Source organism: Mercenaria mercenaria, chromosome 6 (assembly GCF_021730395.1).
Source record: "Mercenaria mercenaria strain notata chromosome 6, MADL_Memer_1, whole genome shotgun sequence".
Classification (NCBI taxonomy): Eukaryota; Metazoa; Mollusca; class Bivalvia; order Venerida; family Veneridae; genus Mercenaria; species Mercenaria mercenaria.
The window spans coordinates 61,815,722-61,834,911 of NC_069366.1; the positions used below are offsets into that span (position 1 = coordinate 61,815,722).

At 34.5% G+C, this 19,190-nt stretch overlaps 1 protein-coding gene across 1 annotated transcript; it reads left to right on the forward strand.

Moving 5' to 3' along the window:
• The first annotated feature begins 7,606 nt into the window (after nucleotides 1-7,606).
• Nucleotides 7,607-17,980, forward strand: LOC123548727 (procathepsin L-like). The gene is made up of 9 exons (XM_045336233.2): nucleotides 7,607-7,648; nucleotides 8,437-8,585; nucleotides 8,880-8,985; nucleotides 11,337-11,492; nucleotides 12,760-12,883; nucleotides 13,134-13,234; nucleotides 16,224-16,384; nucleotides 17,341-17,451; nucleotides 17,821-17,980. Exons 2-9 carry the CDS (start codon nucleotides 8,440-8,442, stop codon nucleotides 17,918-17,920), a joined length of 1,005 nt encoding a protein of 334 aa, XP_045192168.2. The 5' UTR covers nucleotides 7,607-7,648; nucleotides 8,437-8,439; the 3' UTR covers nucleotides 17,921-17,980.
• The last annotated feature ends 1,210 nt before the right edge of the window (nucleotides 17,981-19,190 follow it).

The following is a 19,190-nucleotide window of genomic DNA, read 5'->3' on the forward strand; positions in this document are numbered from 1 at the left end:
TCACTTTTGCAATTATAAATTCAATAATTTATTAACGTCATTATCATATTTGTTTCAGTGGAGGATGCAGCTGTCCTATCACATATGTCTAGAAGATATTACTGTAGAACACAGTATGAAAAAGGAAAGAAATATTTTAATTTGCTGTAATAAATGTATCTTGTGAACAGAAACGTTATTTGATATGTTCTCCATAAAAGCTACAGAAAAACAACAATCAAAATATATGCATGAACATACAGCATTTAGCACAGTGTGAAGTCCTGCTCCATTTGTCCTCCAAACTTTATTTCAGGTGTTCACAAAGAAAAAAGTAAATGAGAATAGATACGAATAGATCTCTCCCAAGATCTGTTTTGTTTTCAGATGTTGTAATTTGAATCGTTGTAAATTAACAAATACTATTGCGTGAATACTCTGAGAATTAGTCAGAGACATTGTGCTCCCCATTATCTGCTATTTGGCACCAGTACATGACGGTGAATGAAATGCAACAATAGTGACATAAAAAAGTTGTGCCGTCACAACTGACAAAAAAACAAATCGATAATATAGGTCAGTGGGTGACTTTCTTCAGGGACTGTGAAGTGCTCCTTAATTACATGAATATCGCACGTTACACAAAGCAAGTACAAAAATAAATTTGCTATTCAGAAAAAGTTTTCTTTTCACCACTAAATCATAACTAATGCTTGCAATCATGACTGAAAGACCTAAGTACCACGATTACACTGATTTTCAATAGTTGTTGCTTGTGACTTTATGGACGGACTGTCAGAGAAGGTAACTAGAGTCACGCATTGGGACTATGTTCAGAAAGGCACCCTTATTCAAAAATGCTTCCAAGAAGGCATCATCTTGAATTCAAATTAGAACTTAAGACATGTTCAAGTGATCAACTGTGTACAATATCATAAAAGAGTATTTAGATTTAGAAATTCTAATGGAATGTTCATCTTAGTATAATATAAATATATTAATTATGCATGAAAATAATTCCTATCAAATTAATGGCAATGAAATTCATTATGTCCTATTTATTGTTAAATGTCAAAGCAATTATTTGATAAGTCACGACTCTGTAATGTTATTTGTGCAGCGCATTATGCCTGGTGCCCAAGGGTTTTGAACGATGTTGGAAAGAGAATATTTATTTTGATATAATTGTGAAGATTTCAGTGAGACTTTTTTTAAATGTGATGAGATATTTACATTTACCAAATATAAGCTCTGCAATACTGGTACCATTAAAACATTGATCAAATCTATTACACTGCAATATGTATTTAGTAAATTTCATTCTATTTGGTCACTCAATTTGAAACGCATGTTCATTAAAAATGGGTCCAACGCAATACTGAAAGCTGCTTACTTGATTAATGCATTGTCTAGTTGGCCTGGCAATAATCTATTTGAAAATGAACAACCATATTTCTTTTCTTTGTAGGATCTCTTTTACATTCAACACAACTATACAACCATGATAGATAAATCTAGTTATATTGAAACTCCATCATCTATACTCACCATTGAAGATTCTATCTCGTTTGCTCCAAGAAATAAATGATGACTTTCCCACCGCCGTAAATACTTGGAATTCATTATTTTACTATATATTGTTCGTCTATGATCTAAACGACACACATGAATGTCCCCTTCATGAATAAGTTTGAACCTCTGATGACAAGTGTTAGGTCTGTGTTTTACAAATGTGGGTGTGCTTACAGGGCTTTGAGGTACACTGGGTGTATCTGGTGGCCAGAAATCATTTCTTACAGGACTCGAATCTTCCCGTATTATGTCTATAGTTTCTATATTTGTATCAGTTGATGAGCATCCTATCGTTTCTCCAAGTCTCAAAGCAGTCGTGGCAGCCATTTTGGATTCTGTTGAATACAGCGATTCACATACACTTCCAAATGGGAAAAGATTCCCCGAAAAAGGACGAATTATACAAGCCAGTGTTAACTTTGATCTACAAACACTGAGTCATTTTTACGAGCGCTATTTTACCAAAATAACTGAATCGTCCATATTTATTTTGACAGCTGAGCTGATCATTGTCATTATAATACTGTTTCTAGTCATGTGACCAAAAATATGTAAATTATGTACAGGTTTTCCCGTAATTTTCGCAATATCTCGGATATTTCATTTTGCGATCAGTGTAGAGAATAACCGGTTAACTTTTTGCGTTTCCGGCAAATGATCTTGATTTAATAAGTTAGTGGATATGGTATATTTCAATAATTTTAGGAAAACATCTATAGTTATAATCAATTTAAAAGCTTAATTTCACACTGGAATAGTCAAGACTGCAAATGTTCAATGTGCAAACATACTTAGCAGCTTGTTCTGCAGGACCGGACGGCATTTTTTCATTATACCCAACCAGTTTAATTCTATATATAGATGCTTATACTCTCATTGTGGTCTTTTGCTTTTGTATTTTTATTTTTATTTGCTTGGTAGTTTTTGCTTTGTTTAGCTGATTTTGTTGTGTGCCTTGTTCCTCATAGTTTGCTACAATTAGTATGTTTACCTTGCTTTCCTTGTGTAGTTGACATAGTTTTATGCTTTTTTTCAACATGTTTAGCTGCTTTAGTTATTTACTGTGCTTTTTGCATTGTGCTGTTAATACTTGACTTGCTTTGCATGCTTTAGCTACTTTTTGTATGCCTTGTTTCCCTGTGTAGTCGACATAGATCTATGCCTTGTTCTCCATGTTTAGCTGCTTTAGCTGTTTCTTTGTGTTTGATGCTTGCTATTTTGATCCTTTTTCCTGTGTAGTTCATATCAATCTGTTCTTATTTACTTTTTAGCTAGTTATCTTCTTTTTTTATCTTTATTACTCTTTCTTTCTTGTATTCATTTAATCTTATCTTATCTTATCTTATCTTATCTTATCTTATCTTATCTTTGTACCAATACTTTGATTGTGCAACCATTGAAAATAAGCATTCGGTATGAGCTTAACTGAGTTTAAATTATCAGTTGTTAATCATGTAGCATAGCTATATATCCAGTACAGAGGTATATTCCTGCAAAGTTGTCATGCTTTTAGACAATTAATCTATGTTGTTTAAAATGTCATGAGGAAATTTCAATAAAACATAATTAACTATAACCTGTAATTTTACTCATTTTATGACCAGGTTTCATCAAGAAAAGGCACAAAAATATAAAAACGTAAAGAAATTATTTGAATTTTGCGCGAAATAAATCACAAAACATATTTGATTCGATTGCCATTTGAAAAATAAAAGAATGTCAAGCTGCGTATATTTTAGAAATAATATATCTTATTCATTGACTTGTTGTTGAATAAAATCATTATTTGGAGTTCAGAAGTGAAGGATTTATATCACAAGGTCGTAGCCCGTGTGATATCATAACGTGCTTGTTTTTCAATGGAAAATTAATGAAGGAGATTTATTATTCCGATTTTAATGCGCTATCAAGGATTATTTTCTTTATATTTGAAGATATTCACAAGCTAATAGCCTGTTTTGAGTGGTTTTCCTTTCCAGTGTACCACTTCGGGTGTTTGACGGTATGATGTAATAATTGTGACGTTTAAACAGTGTGCATGTGTTGCGTAATAACACACCGTGTAAGTCATCTTTTAGAGTAACAAGGAAATAAATCGGGCCTTGTTAGAATCTGCGATAAACAACGGTTGACGCCCGGATCGGTAAGAGAAAACAATGGCGTAAATTATGACGTCAAATTGTACCATGACGCCCGGTTCATTACTGCTCGGATAAATGAATTCTTGCACACCAAACTCATGCAATTGATTTTTCCGGTGATTTTACCCATGCCAGCAAAACCAATCTGACACCCCTCGCTACCGCCAAAAAACAGTTACCATCGAACCGGATATTCCCATCGGGATCTAAAACCAGTGACAGATTACCACAGTCCAGCATGATTTTTATAGAAATATTCCAATGAGCATGTAACACTGAAAACAGCCAAGCCTTCTTGTGATTCACCCTGATTTAACATGGATCGTCGTTCTAATGCTTTGATATCTAAATCATCAATTCCCGTAAATCTGATCTGTGATGAAGCAGGCGACAAACCACTATTTGATAAATAACACCATTGTCTTGTAAAAAGATACTAGGAAGAAAATCGATTGAACTTATTTAACGGACGTTTGAGAAAAGTGAATAAATTTACTTTTTTGTCAATTCATTAAAGATGTGCTCATTGAAAGCCACCCGTATACGCTATAGGTTTCTGTTTTGAAAATCTTCACAATTCAATGTATAATATAGAAAATATCCTTGACATTAGTCAATAGTTAAAAAGAAATCCTGTAACAATTTATTCCACAGGTGTCCTGGAATTAAGTATACCTTTTCGAAGTACCTTCACATCAACTGAGTCAAATTGCAAAACGTTTTTGTTTATTTTGGTTGGAATAATTTTCGCAAACAAACCAATATACGCTAAATTCATTATGAGCGACCTCGTATGTTGCGACTTCTTAAAAATAGGTATTGATATTAAAATAATCTTATGATTGCATCATTGATTTTTCTGTGTATGTTTGCGATAAGTGTATGTTAAAGTATCTTGAATGGAATAAAATTTGTTTGATTCTAATGGTTTCATTCCAATTGTTGAATCTTTAAAAAAAAAAACATGTCCAAACCATCGCGCAGAATGAATTGTTACTCGATTGGCCGTTATAACTAGTATTCATTTTCAAGAAATCTGTGAAAATACAAAGAAATACCCGTGCACAAGGTCATGTATTTAGCGATATACGCTGAATATATAAGCTCTGTTCTACCACCTTTTTGTGTATGTCTAGAATGCAACACTGCCATTGAACAATTAAAATAAAATCATGCCCAGAAGCAAACAATCAGACACTGGTATTTGATACTTAAGGCTTTGGTAATACGACTCCGGTAGAGCTGGATTCCCGTTTAATTGCATATGCATGTATGTGGTCTTTAACTTGAGAAAAACAGTTCCATTTTCGCTCTCTCCGTGACGCAATAATTCAGTGAATAATAATTCCAATCTCTATTAATTCAAGCAAGTGGACTGGTTTAGTACGGAATGTCGGTTGGGACATGCCAATTGCATATTTGCTAATTGCTAAACTGCTTATTGCTCATTGCTTACTTGCTAATTGCTGATTTGCTTATTGCCAGTTTGCTTATTTACTAAATGCGTATTTGCTAATTCATAGTAAATTGCTTATTTGCTATTTGCGTCTTTCAAGCCAGTTCGTGTTTGACCAGTGTCTCAAAAGAGATTAGTTATTTTAGGTTTTGGGGGACAACCATTCCAATTCTAGAGACCATCGGAGTGTATAGCACCCAGCGTGATAAACTTTTGACTGTCACTGTCTCGTCACATCCAAACTTATCCTGCATATTTCTGTTAGAAAATCCCCAATGAAATCCGTTGGGAACGTTTTCTGATACATGTACAATGTATTTGTAATGATTACATTTTGCAACAGTGATAATGCGTCTTAGAGAGTAATCCGATTCAAATTCTACAGACGGCAACGGGATTCTTTTTAAAGTTTAAATCTGTAATACCATTGTACAAGCACGAAACCGTGCAAACGCCACGAAAGTCACGCAAACGCATTCGCCACATCTTTTTGCGGAGAGCTGAAACTGGTGTTTACAAATGCATGAATATAACCTGCAAGAGATGGCTACCAGTAACCTGATCGGCAATTATCACTGACAGTCATAATTAGAAATCTGAAATGACGTCAAAACACGAGAACCATATTGATTCTAAATAAAGTATATATAATTACACGTTGACTATGTTATTAATGGACAAAACCTAGTAGATATATCAGGAATGTCGTGATAAATGATCATGTTGTTCGAGGTATGTAATTTCAAAAATAATGTAATCTAAATGTCACAGTCAGCCAGTATCATATACGAGCTTTTCACTCTTTGAAACATGGTTGCAGAATTTTGCCATTTTGTTATGTCGTTCTGCCCAGCACGTCATTATGGTGTCACGCTAAATGCCGCCCCAATAAACCTCGTCCTGCCGAACGCCGCTGCCTTCAAACTTCGTAACGGCACCCGCAAAAAGACCGCCTTACTGAACTTCGCTTCGCCATAAGTTCGGCGGGTCCTATTGCGATGTTAAGCAGTCACGCGGCGACGGTCGGTGTAACTCCATAACGAAGTAGTTTGGCGGTGCGACGTTCGACAGGACGCCATAATGACGTTTATCGTTGCGACAGGGCGACATAATAAAATGACACAAGTGAGCCACCATATTGAATGAATGCACATTTACCTGCAGTAATTTCTTTTTCTTTCGTCTCTTGTCTTATCGCGTTTACGTAAAAGAAATATCACGTCCAAATTTCATTTTTGAGAGTGTATAGATGATACTACATGAGCGACATTTCACATTGAATTTATTACAACAGTTCACATCTTATTCAAGGAGTTTAACAAATTCACTGCATAAAGGCACAAATGTTATAAAAAAATATCACGGATTAGCTTTTCATGCTAAAACATCAAACTTTCTGTTTTTCTTTTTCGGTAGACGCACTCGTATTATCAATTCGACCAACGTCTCCTTTATTTAAAACGACGTCGAGTACAAAGTCGAGGCATTTTTGAAATACCAAAATTATGTACATGCAATGCCTTTATTTCCATCCTACGATGTCAAACATTTCTACATAACAAAACATCAATTCTAACATGACGCAATTTGCTTTCCTAATAAACAAAGACGGCTATCAAACATAAATTAATTTTTCTGAGGTCACAATTATTACGTTATAGAGTCAAACGGCATTACAGTGCGCCGGGGGGAAAAAACCCAACAGAAAACAGGAAATATTTGATGGACGTGATAATGAATAGTAGAGCTACGAGATATCTCAAACAGTAATTTCCTCTTGAATAAAACCATTGTCGTTCATAGTAGATGCGTACTATTCTATTACTCGGGCTGTGCCCTCGTGATATAATTCCTTCGAATCTAAAATCCAAGTACTGATCTTAACATTGGGGTTATATTGTTACTTTAATAAACATGCGTGTTTGTGCACGCGTGCGCACGCTCAGGCGTGCGTGTGAACAAAACTACATCTAACAAGTGACTGGTAAACTGTGATTGTCGTTGTACAGTCAAGTTAGGCTAAATATAGTTAGATGAGAAAGATGCCTGGCCCGAACATATTTGGGTGAAAGATAAACACCGTGCATATTTAATGATTGTATACGTATTTATGTGCATGCAAGCTTTACGTTTTTTGAGAAGGCTCTCGAGGACAGTGTCTATCATTGACGGTTTCATTTGACACAGGCTCAACCATATACATACTAGTTCGATAAAATCCACTTTTGTGTTTTTAATAAGGCATATTCCCGCACCCTATCACGAAATACGGAAACATAAATCTGTAGTAACTATCCATCAAGTGGTGTAAAAGCGGTGGACAAGAACCCGTAAGTTTACAAAAGATACATAAGAATGTATGTTGAATTTTCCCTATTTCGCTGATAAACTTACAGCATACATGTACATTTTGTAGTTCTTATCTCCATATTTTGCCTTATCTTTTACCCTATTTAATGAAATAGGACGAATAGTAAGTTCAAGTATTCAGGGAAGAAAGGTAACACTTTTTATTCATAAACAAAAAAAAAAAAAAAAAAAAAAAAAAAAAAAAAAAAAAAAGAAGAAGAAGAAGATTTGCAAGCATATCAGTTTGTAGGACATCGGGGCATTATTGCTATATGGTCCTCCGAGACCCTTTGTTGCGGTGGCTTACTTCGAACCAGTTGCTGCATGAAGTATATAACACAGCTTTGCTCTAAGTCCCAGAAGCGAAGGAAGCTTTCATTTACATAAATTTTAATCATTTATTAGGGTGAAGTCAGCCATGCTTAGGTTGAAGAAATGTCGTTCAGACGTACATTGCACCAACTGACACATGTGAGCACGCTTGGGGAGAGATATTTGATATTGAAAAACGTTTTCAAGACCATTGCCTCTGAAAACACGGCCTTGTGCACATTTAAGAGTAATTGCATCGATTGACTTTTATGAGAGACCTCCTAGGATTCCCAAAGGGAACATTCACTATTGTAACTCTGGATCTAGAAGAGGATTTTTCTGCCAAGGTCTACAATTTTAAAGATGTCGTTTAGATGAAAAGATGGCGGATGGGGAAAAAAACGACATATATTGTTCTTTGGTTATTGTCTTGTCCCTCTGCCCGGGTGCGCTGAAATGATTCTATTTGTACCGACATTAGATATGTTAAGAATCTATTCCTGAGGTGCAGATATTTTATCATGTATTTCATACCAAGTACAGTGATTTTTTACAAGTTAACGTACATGTACTGAAACCTCGACATTTCCTATATTACTAATCTCCTTCATTATCTTCCATTTTCAGATAATGACCACTTTATTCGCAGCCGCCGTTGTTTGTATTCTGGCGCCATATGTCATTGGACTGCCCTTCAACTCCGGCCTTGATCTGCAATGGGAGCAATTCAAGCTGAACTATAGTAAACTATATGATCCCGTAGATGAGGCTGCAAGGTAAGGTCTTTTTGTTGTATTGGTAGAACGTATGTAGAAGGCTAGAAATAAGTCCAACACTGTTGCAAAGCAAAATAAAGACATGTACGACAAATTTGTCGTCAAAGTATTAAATGTTACAAGTGTTTGATAACCATGAACTTCATTTTCTGTTCTGCTTTAGTACATTAGTGTTCACAGAAAATTTATCAGATTTAGAGCGGACAAAAATATCGAAAGAATTCTACATTTCTAGATAAATAACACACAAAAATATTTCTACACAGTGTATAATTATACAACATTTATTTTCAGGCGAATAATTTGGGAAGAGAATTTGCGGTATATTGAGAAACACAACGCGGAAGCAAAACAAGGAAAACATACGTTCATTCTCGGAATAAATGAATATGCTGACATGGTACGTTTTCCCCTACTGCATCTTATTGATCACCCACAAAAAGTCAGGACAAAGTTTATGTAAACTATAATTATGCTAGTATATGGCCGTCTTCAGTAGACCTTACTAAAATGCACTATTTGTATATAAGACCACTCGACGATCAAGATAGCCGTAATCCAGTATACATGCAGCAATGGTGTATAAAGTATTACTTGTCTTTTTGCGCGTAGTCAACAAGACTCACTCGATATCACTTTTTTTTTCTATGTTGATAAATCCACATATCGGCCTCATTTATAGGCAGTTGTAATAATGATAATAATTAGGCCTATATTCCAGAAACTCTAGTTTCTTTTTTTCTTTTCTTTTTTTTTGGACCATTTCCGAGTGGCAGATTTTTTTTACAAGTGTATCAAACAAGTTTATTCGGATAACTTTTGTGCTGCTCCCGGTGTTGGACTACTGTAGAGATTTGAAATAAATTGAAAACAATGACTATAAAAAGAAACAAGTAATTAATGCAATAGGATAAGCAAAAGCAAAAAAAAAAAAAAAAAAAAAAAAAGCACTTACGTGTTGCCTGATGTGTGCACAGTTAGAATAAAGAAATGAATGTCATATTGTTTTTGTTTTAAACACTTGTAAAACCCGAACAAAAAAAATATGAGTCTGATGGTGAGAGGTAGTGAAATGTGCAACATCCCAAACGCCCCCTTGCACCGGCTTGAGTGGAATTCTATTACAGTAAAAAGTGACTGTTCTCCGATGCAATCCCAACGTTTTCTTTTGTATCAGGTGTGAATACTTCGCTAACTATTATATGCTCAAAGATCAATAGTTCATGACATACCCCAAAAGCGGTTAGTGTGAGTATCCTACGATTTATCGGTTGCCCCGGGGATCCTGTAGTATCACAATTTTTGGTGATCCTGTACTTACCTTGAAGATTCGGCACTTTAAATAAATTTAGCTGTTTTGGGAATCTCAAAGCCAATTTTCTGTATTTTGAACGAAACTGTACTTATTATCCCCCAACGAAGTCTGAGGGATATAGTTTTGGCGTTGTCCGTCCGTCCGGAGCCATATCTAGGAAGTGGTTGGGAAAAATTTTAAAAACTTCATATACATGTTCACCAATTTCAGGTTAAGGGGCCCGTCAAGTTTCAGTTAGATTGCCCAAGTAACACCAGAGTTATGGTCCTTCTAGTGTTAACTATATAGAGTACTATAAATATGGCAATTTCTGCTTCATAACTTGAGATACTTTTGTCCTAGAACTATGAAACTTAATCTGAATTTTGATCACCATAAAGTGGTTGTGTACACACAATTTCGTCCGGATTTCTATAATAACTTCAGAGTTGTTGCCCTTTAATTGTTTAAAAATCACATATTTGTACATAACAAACTTACCATTTGGTAGAATTTCATTAAACTTCTTTCATTCTTTTCCATGAACATTTGTTATTAACATGTGAAGTTGTGTACCCACACCTGGTCACCCTCTTGCCTTGGTCACACGCCCACCCCCCCCCCCCCCCCCCACACACACCTTATTTTAGATTTTTTTCAAACCTATGAATATTTATCAACATGCAAAATTGTACCATTCTCTCGCCTCGCTTCTCCACCCAGTCATGCCCACCACCCCAATCATGCATCCCTCCTCCCAACATTTGTTCTTTCGTTTTTGGTTTTCGATCAATATTTATGATCAACATGTGAAGTCACCCGCACCCCGCACCCCCCCCCCCCCCCCCCCCCCCCCCCCCCCCCCCCCCCCAAAAAAAAAAAAAAAAAAAAAAAACTAATATCCATTTCTTTCTTTAAAAAAATGTTCATACCTGGTGTAATTGTAACCACACCCACCCCGCTGGCAGCCATGTTCAAGATATCTTACATGACTCTTAAGGATATCTGTTCTTTTAAGTTCAAATGTACATGCTAAACAGCAACACTTTGTGCCAAACAGCTTGAAAACAATATTTCGTTCTAGTTACAGTTCAAGCTCACATTTCAAATAACTCCATTTTATTCTAAAAGCTAAGCTTATTACAGTAAACATATTCCATTCAAAATAATTTCTTTAGTAAACATATATTTATCATGTACACTTTAAACATTCGTTTTCTGTTAAATTGATTTTAACTAAAGAAATCATTTGCTTCTTAGTAACATCCTTAACTTTTTGCCGGATATATTTTTTGCCATTCCTCACCACAAACCCTACGGTGGGGGATACCAATTCATTGAATTTGCTTGTTTCCATGATTTCGTTAATTTTAAACTAGTTTGTTAAATCGTATACTGTCTTACATAGAAAAATGAGCATCCAATGACTTTTTGACACTCTTTTTTTCATTTACAAGACCTCAAATGAGTTTGTGGCGGCTATGAATGGATACCGACATGAAAATTTAAAGTTTGGAATATGCCATTTATATGTAAACCCAGCGGACATTTCTGATCTCCCAGATACTGTCGACTGGAGGAAGCAAGGGTATGTTACAGAAGTCAAGAACCAGGTACGGTTTAATACACTCGATTTAGCTCAATTAGGTCTAAAACCAAAGTGAAGGCATTTTCAACTGGTAGGAACTAAACGTTAAAAATAGTAGGTGGCAAGCAGGGTGCAAGGTGTTCGACAACTGTACAATAATGGTTGAAACTCGTATGATCAGCAGACCAGGGGTGAGTCCTGTAATGGGCTCACGACCCGGCATACCTTTTGATATGACATCAGTACCAGTTTTTTCCAGGAAGCTGAATTGAATTCCATAAGATTTAATGGCATATTTATACAAATTCAGATTATTTTCAAAAAGACCAGTAAACGACACCAGGTCGAACAAAATCTAATAGTTCTTGAAATATAAGACTTAAGTGCAACTGGTGTTTATTTATGTACAATGTATTCAGAAAATGCATTATATCATATATTTCTATAAACTGTATCTTATTAAATAATATTCTTACAAATAAATAATTGATAATGTGGCAGTCGAGTCCAGTAAGTCCAGGGGTGTTCAAAGATAATCCGTCACAGATCTGTTGTAAAGCAATTAATGGATTTACCTGTATTGGCAATCTGACTTAAGTACTTGATCTTCTAAACGAAGATCTGAAAACGACCCATTCACATTCGTCTTCTGTATATTTTGGATTTCCAGTATTGCTATTTTTATTTTATCCAATCGGACGACTTGTTCGAATGTCAAAGAGTAAGAAAAATGTGCAATCATTCCAGGGCTCGAACCAAGGACCCGTCGCTTACAAAGCAAGTGGCCTACCGACTGAGCTAACCGGCTATCTGATACATTACGATATAAGAATTGTAAATATCAAAAGTCAAGGCTACAGGTAGATTTGCAAGATGTTGTAAGTTAGGCTCTGATTGGTTAGCGAAAGGGTCGTCAGAACGAGGCAATGAATAGGTCGTTCTCAGATCCTATGCGTAGCGTTATAGGATATGTACTTTAGTCAGATTGCTGTATTGGAAAATAAACAGTGCCGATTGTATTGAGGTCAACTGCCACATTATCATAGTTTATTATTACCAATAAAAGTAATCACAATACTTCAATAAAATAATTTGCATTTTCATGTGCATTTGCTTACACGTGTCTTACTTGCAAACCTCTGCGAGATTCCTTATAAGATTTCATTAATGTTTTAAAAGCATATTTATACCGTTTCTTTAAACAGAGTTGTTATAGAAGCAGACAAAAAACAAACGTGACAATAAACATAAACTTTCATGAATGAAGCTTTTTTAATAAAAATCTGTTTTAGGGTCAGTGTGGCTCATGTTGGGCCTTTTCTGTAACAGGATCACTAGAAGGACAAAATTTCAAAAAGACCGGAAAACTAGTTTCTCTGTCAGAAAAAAATCTCATGGACTGTTCGAAAAGAGAAGGTACTTGAAAACTAATGATTATAGACGATAGGCGTCATTCCCGTAGAAGCACGCCGTCTAAGTATGTTTAACTTTTCCTTCTTCTCTTAGATGTTTACAATGCTACTAAAGAGGGAAATATATTTCGATCTTATATTGAAACAAACAAGTGTTCGACTGTAATGGAGGTTTGTCAATAATCTGTAGACTACGAATTTGTCAAATTACTGTCTTCCACTAGATGGGTATAATTTTTCCTTTTGTTTCTAAGGCAACCAGGGTTGTGACGGAGGACTTATGGACAATGGGTTTGAGTACGTAATTAAGAATAAAGGCATCGACACAGAGGAATCCTATCCTTACAAACCCGAGGTAAACAATAGTTACCTGTATTAAAGGTATACTGGACCCAAAACATAAAACATACTATACATAGTTTATGTAAACATAAAATTAACATGTTTATTGGCATAAACAGTATTTTGCATTAGGTTTAAAAAGTACACACTTGATACATGTATAGTTAAACACAGTAACAATATGTATCACTACTAAAAGCTAGGATTTTTTTAAACAATCAACTGTTACTGCATGACATTTTAAAATTATGAATGTGGCTGTATATATGCAATTAACTTATATCTTTAAAAAAGTTAAATAGATTTGGTTAAGAGCTTCTACATTTGAATTTAATACTCGAAAATGAAATACAGCAGGGTATTGAATATTTTTAAAAGTTTTCGCCATTTTATCAAAGAATTTCACAGACTGTTAGAATAACTACAGGGACGAATATGTATAAGTTGCCCAGTATGAAAACTAGAAAATGATCAAAGATATTCATCAAAAGAGGTTTACCTCCTTTAATTTTACACTATCGACTATATTGTTTTCAAAGAGATGGTAGCGTTGTAAGTCAGTTTTGCTGATGACTCAATTCCTTTTATTTTATATATTTTACTCATTGACTAACGCAACAGGATATCTGTTTGCATGGTATTTCCACTTGAAGGTTCTAAAAATAAAAACACTGCCCAGAATTCAGTGGACCATGTTTTCTGTTACTTCATGTATTGAAATTTGTTTGACAAAATTTCGTATAGTTAATTTTTTCTCAAAAAATATTTGATATTTTTCAACGTGAAATTATTTGATGTATGACCCTAATACTGAAAAAAAACAACAACAAAAAAAAAAAAAACAACAAAAAACAAACAAAAAAAAAAACATGCACCTCCTAATTTCGAAAATAAAGATATAAATCTCTCACAATGGCAAAAAAAATCCCCAAAAAATCTGAAATTCATTTTTGCAACCATTTTATGAATTGTGGCTCTGGGGCTGTGTTTTTGGTGTTCTGTGCTTCCGAGATATCTACCCTCACCTATTATTTTTTGTCTATTTGGCGCATATGTTAGAATATCTAGAAGATATCATTGTAAGGGGATGCCTCTTGATAAATAGCAAAATGTAAACACGATTCCGTGAGTCATTTGAACTATTTGATCAAAGAAAAGCACGCGTGTTCAGTAGTAACACAATATACAGGTGATTTGGAGGATTAGAATGACCTAAAATGTAGAGTTATAATTTAGGATGTAAATTTCGATTGACGTTTTTTTTTAAGTTTCACAGACGCTGTGCTCTGTTTTTGGAAATAAACGTTTGCCGATATGGATCAGACAAATATTAGCATATACACTTTACAGAATTAGTTTACGCCTACTGTTAATTAAGTTTATTTTTTAACAATTCATAGTGTTATGTGATAACAGAAACAATTATTAATGCTATGAAGTCAGATTACAACTAGGCTATCCCTGGGGTGTATGACGTCAAATAAATGAAATGCCAACCGTTTATTAGTCAGCATGCCAACAGATGTAAATGCCAAATTCAAGTTCACAAAAAGACACCCACTGAAAATTCTATATTTGGCCAGAAGACGTCAAATTGGCACACAAGCTATTCGGATAATACATTTTCTCCCTATATATTTTAGTTTCAATATTTTGTATAAATAAATACACAATTTTCTGTTATCTTGTAAAGAAGGACCAAAATGACATTCTGACGTTCCATTGAGATCAAGCTAAATTAACTTGCACGTTTAAAAATATAAAGGCATATTCTAAGTTTGTGTTGCTATGTAGTGCTATGTAAAATTAGGATTTCTAGAAATAGACATCACAAGATTATTAACGGAACTGTATGTAACTGGTTTTATAGCCTTTAATTTGGAGCGTTCTTGTGCATGATTGTGATTCACATTATCAAATTCCCGTGTTCGTAGCAAGTGAATTAAAATTAGATGTTGACGTGAATTTTCATCAGTAGATTAAATAGTTGAAAATAGCATAACATGTTATTAAAGTGCTCATTTTGTTTCCCATTATATTTGAGTCGGGAGGCTTGCGAACCAGGCAATACAACATCAGTTTATCCAAAACGCAAAAGACTGGTCTTGTCCCTCCTATCTACACACCATCCTCCGTCCCCAGAACTTATCCTCCGTCCCCAGAACTTATGCAAGTTCTAAGATATGTTTACGTATTGGCGGACTGTGGATATCCATTAATATAAACTTTATACCTTGCAATTACGTATGTTGTTAGATTGAGTGACTGTGTACCGTTGTTTTACTAGTTTTACTGTATGTGGTACAAGTATATATTTATGTATGTACGCAGAAAGAAAGGCCTACTTTACCCATAAAATCTTTATCAAACTTCATTTTTATGAGAAATAGTTGTATTCTAAAAATTGACTTTAATTGTAAAAATGGATATTTATCCAAATATGTTGTGCATTCCTTTCAAAATAAAGTACAAGTAACGTTACCCCAGAAACACCATTTGATACGAAACAGATATTAGTTTACGCTTACTACATGTATTTAATTTATGCTACACAAAGTATAAAGGTATATTGTTTGCATAGCTAATGGAGATATTATTCTCTTCAATATGACAGTTCTTCCGAATTAGCAGTCTTGGATGATTTGCAAGAAGTCGCAATGTACCTGTGTCAACTCATAAAAATGTAGCTTTTGTTATTTTTATATTTTTACAGTAGCTTGCTATCCACGACTCCCAGAAACTTTTTTTCACTTTTAATTTTGAGGATTTTATTCATTTTATACGGCGAATAAAGTGATATGACTTCTTATCAATAGTCTCAAAAATGTTAATAGGTCTATCTGATTTAATAACAAAGCAGAAAATAGTATTGAATCAAACTCTCTCTCGGGCTATATCTCTATTAAATATCCATACTCTTTAAATTGAAAGCTGCTCAATAAAGCTAAAAGGAGTGCGGATTTCTAACTTTCTTCCTGAATGTTTTCAATATTTCATTAAAGGACGGAAAATGCAAGTTTAACCAGGCAAATATCGGAGCGACGGCACAAGGATGTAAAGATATATGGAAAGGATCGGAGAATGAGCTACAGAAAGCAGTCGCCACTGAGGGTCCAATCTCTGTTGGTATTGACGCTAGTCATCCTTCGTTTCAACTCTACAAGTAATTTTACCATCTCTTATTTCTTTGTATATCAATGATGGAAATGGCGATGATGATGATAATGATGCTAATGATGACTGATTATGATGATGATATCCTAATTATAAAAAGCAAAAATAAAACATCAACAATAATGATGATAATAATAATAATAATAAGTAGTAGTAGTAGTAGTAGAAATGGCAAAAGCTATGGTGATGCTGGTGAGGGAGGTGGTCATGGTAGGGTAAGAAAAAGAAGTAAAAGAATGAGTCAAATTAGAAAAAAACTGTCCTAGTCTATCTTTTCCTAAAACATGTATGTATGTAGGCCTACGTAAAATTTATCAAACTTGATACATTTTGAAATGCTATCTCTATCTTTGTAAGGAAAACCATGTAAGCTGCTTTTGAATTACTAAATGACACATTCGTAAAAAAACAACATTTCCTTTGTTAAAACTTTGTCAAAAAATGCGAATGGGTGTGATGCCAGTCTATGTACTTTCAAATAAGCAATATCAATACTGAGAAACGGTAATAATGATAGAATGTGGATAGTAGATCCGTCGGAAGCACCGAGAACAAGGCAAACAGTGAAAATTGCAGACTCGGTTTTATTGAGTCTGTTCATGAGCAGTAATGGAAGATGCAACACTGCCCACGCCCGCTAGCATCGGCTTAAGCAGTATTCAATCTTCAAATCTATATGAATTGAAATCAATGATCCCGAAGGACCTGAAAATTTAACAACACTGAATATAACAACACTGAACACTTGCTTATTAAGCTTCTACATCAAGTTGTAAAGCGTATATAGAAGGGATCAAAATTATAAAGTTTACCCGAAAGAATTTTCATGTGTATAATATATATACCTTTACGCTAAAAGGAACGTCAGTTATCATAGTCTTACGGATCGGGAAAATATGGTATTAATCTTTTGATTCTATGTCTACACAATTATTTTGTTTGCAGATCTGGCGTGTACTACGATGAACTGTGCTCGACAAGACATTTAGATCACGGTGTACTTGTTGTCGGGTATGGTAATGAGCAAGGGCAGGACTACTGGCTTGTTAAAAACAGGTTCGTTTCATTCAAATCTTCCGTACATGTAGCGCTGATATTCATTTTATAATCATGAATGCTTCGTTAATATTTTTATGCAAAGAATCTTAACTCTCTAAAAAGATTTGTATCTTCTTTCCTCCAGGAGTATAGTTTTCTCTAAATTTTTAATGAAATATTCTGTATACACTATATACCTGTTTTGTTTATTTGTATGTTTGTATTTTATTATATATTCCATGCAAGAATTTCCAACCAGTATTTTGCAGTATTATTGCCGATTTGCAAGCGGCAACTGTAACGCCGATTGAATGTAATTTTGACGACGAAACCATTATAAATGAAATTGCAAATTAAATTTATACATTTTGTATATTTCATCTGTAGCTGGGGACCTAAATGGGGACAGGAAGGCTACATCTTAATGACTCGAAACAAACGGAATAATTGTGGTATTGCCTCACAAGCCAGCTTTCCTACCATGTAATAAACCATGTAATAAACGTACTATATATATATCAGAAAAAAAGAAAAATTGAAAACGTGACGGTTTTGTTATTCTTTTACTATTTTTAACTCCGTTCTCGTGTATTACCTAACATTTTAACAAAATGTGTAAAACACTAACTTCAAATGAGCCAAAATGCATGTGCAGTACGTGTGGGAATCCCATAAAGTACCAAAGTGTGCCAACATTTTCCTATAATTGCCAAAAAAGTAGTTACACGTACACGAATCGATATTTGTATCTGAATTAAAAGTGATATAATACAAAAATTGTTTCATTTTTAGCTCATCTGCTTTTTTTGAAAGAAAAAATGATGAGTTATTGTCATCACTTGATCGGCGTCGGCGTTGGCATTGGCGTTGCTTGCTTAAGTTTATGTTTAGGTCAGCCTTTCTACAAAACTATACAAAACTTGCAACACTTGTTCACCATTAATATCTTACTGTGAACAGCAAGAAATATAACCATGTCCTGCTTTTTGCAAGAATTATGGCCCCTTTTGGACTTAGAAAATATAAGATTTCTTGGTTAAGTATTATGCTTAGGTCAGCTTTTCTCCTAAACAATTAAAGCTATTGCTTTGAAACTTGCAACACTTGTTCACCATCAATATGGCTAACTGTGTACATCAAGAAATATAACTCTGTCCTGCTTTATACAAGAACTATGGCCCCTTTAGGACTTAGAAAATATCAGATTTCTTGGTTAAGTTTTAAGTTTAGGTCAACTTTTCTCCTAAACTATCAAATCTATTGCTTTGAAACTTGCAACACTTCTTCTCCATCAATAGCTAACTGTGTACAGCAAGAAATATAACTCCGTCCTGCTTTTTGTAAGAATTATGGCCCCTTTTGGACTTAAATATAAGATTTCTTGGTAACGTTTTATGTTTAGGTTAACATTTCTCCTAAATCATCAAAGCTACTGCTTTGAATCTTGCAACACTTGTTCACCATCATAAGCTGACTATGTACAGGAAGAAACATATCTTCATCCTGCTTTTTGCAAGAATTATTGCCCCTTTTGGACTTAGAAAATTTGAGATTTCTTGGTTAAGATTTGTGTTTAGGTCAGCTTTTCGCCTAAACTATCAAAGCTATTACTTTAAAATTTGAAACACTTGCTTACCATCATAAATTGACTCTGTACAGCAAGAAACATAACTCCATCCTGCTTTTTTCAAGAATTATGGCCCCTTTTGAACTTAGAAAATATCAAATTTATTGGTTAAGTTCTATGTTAAGGTAAA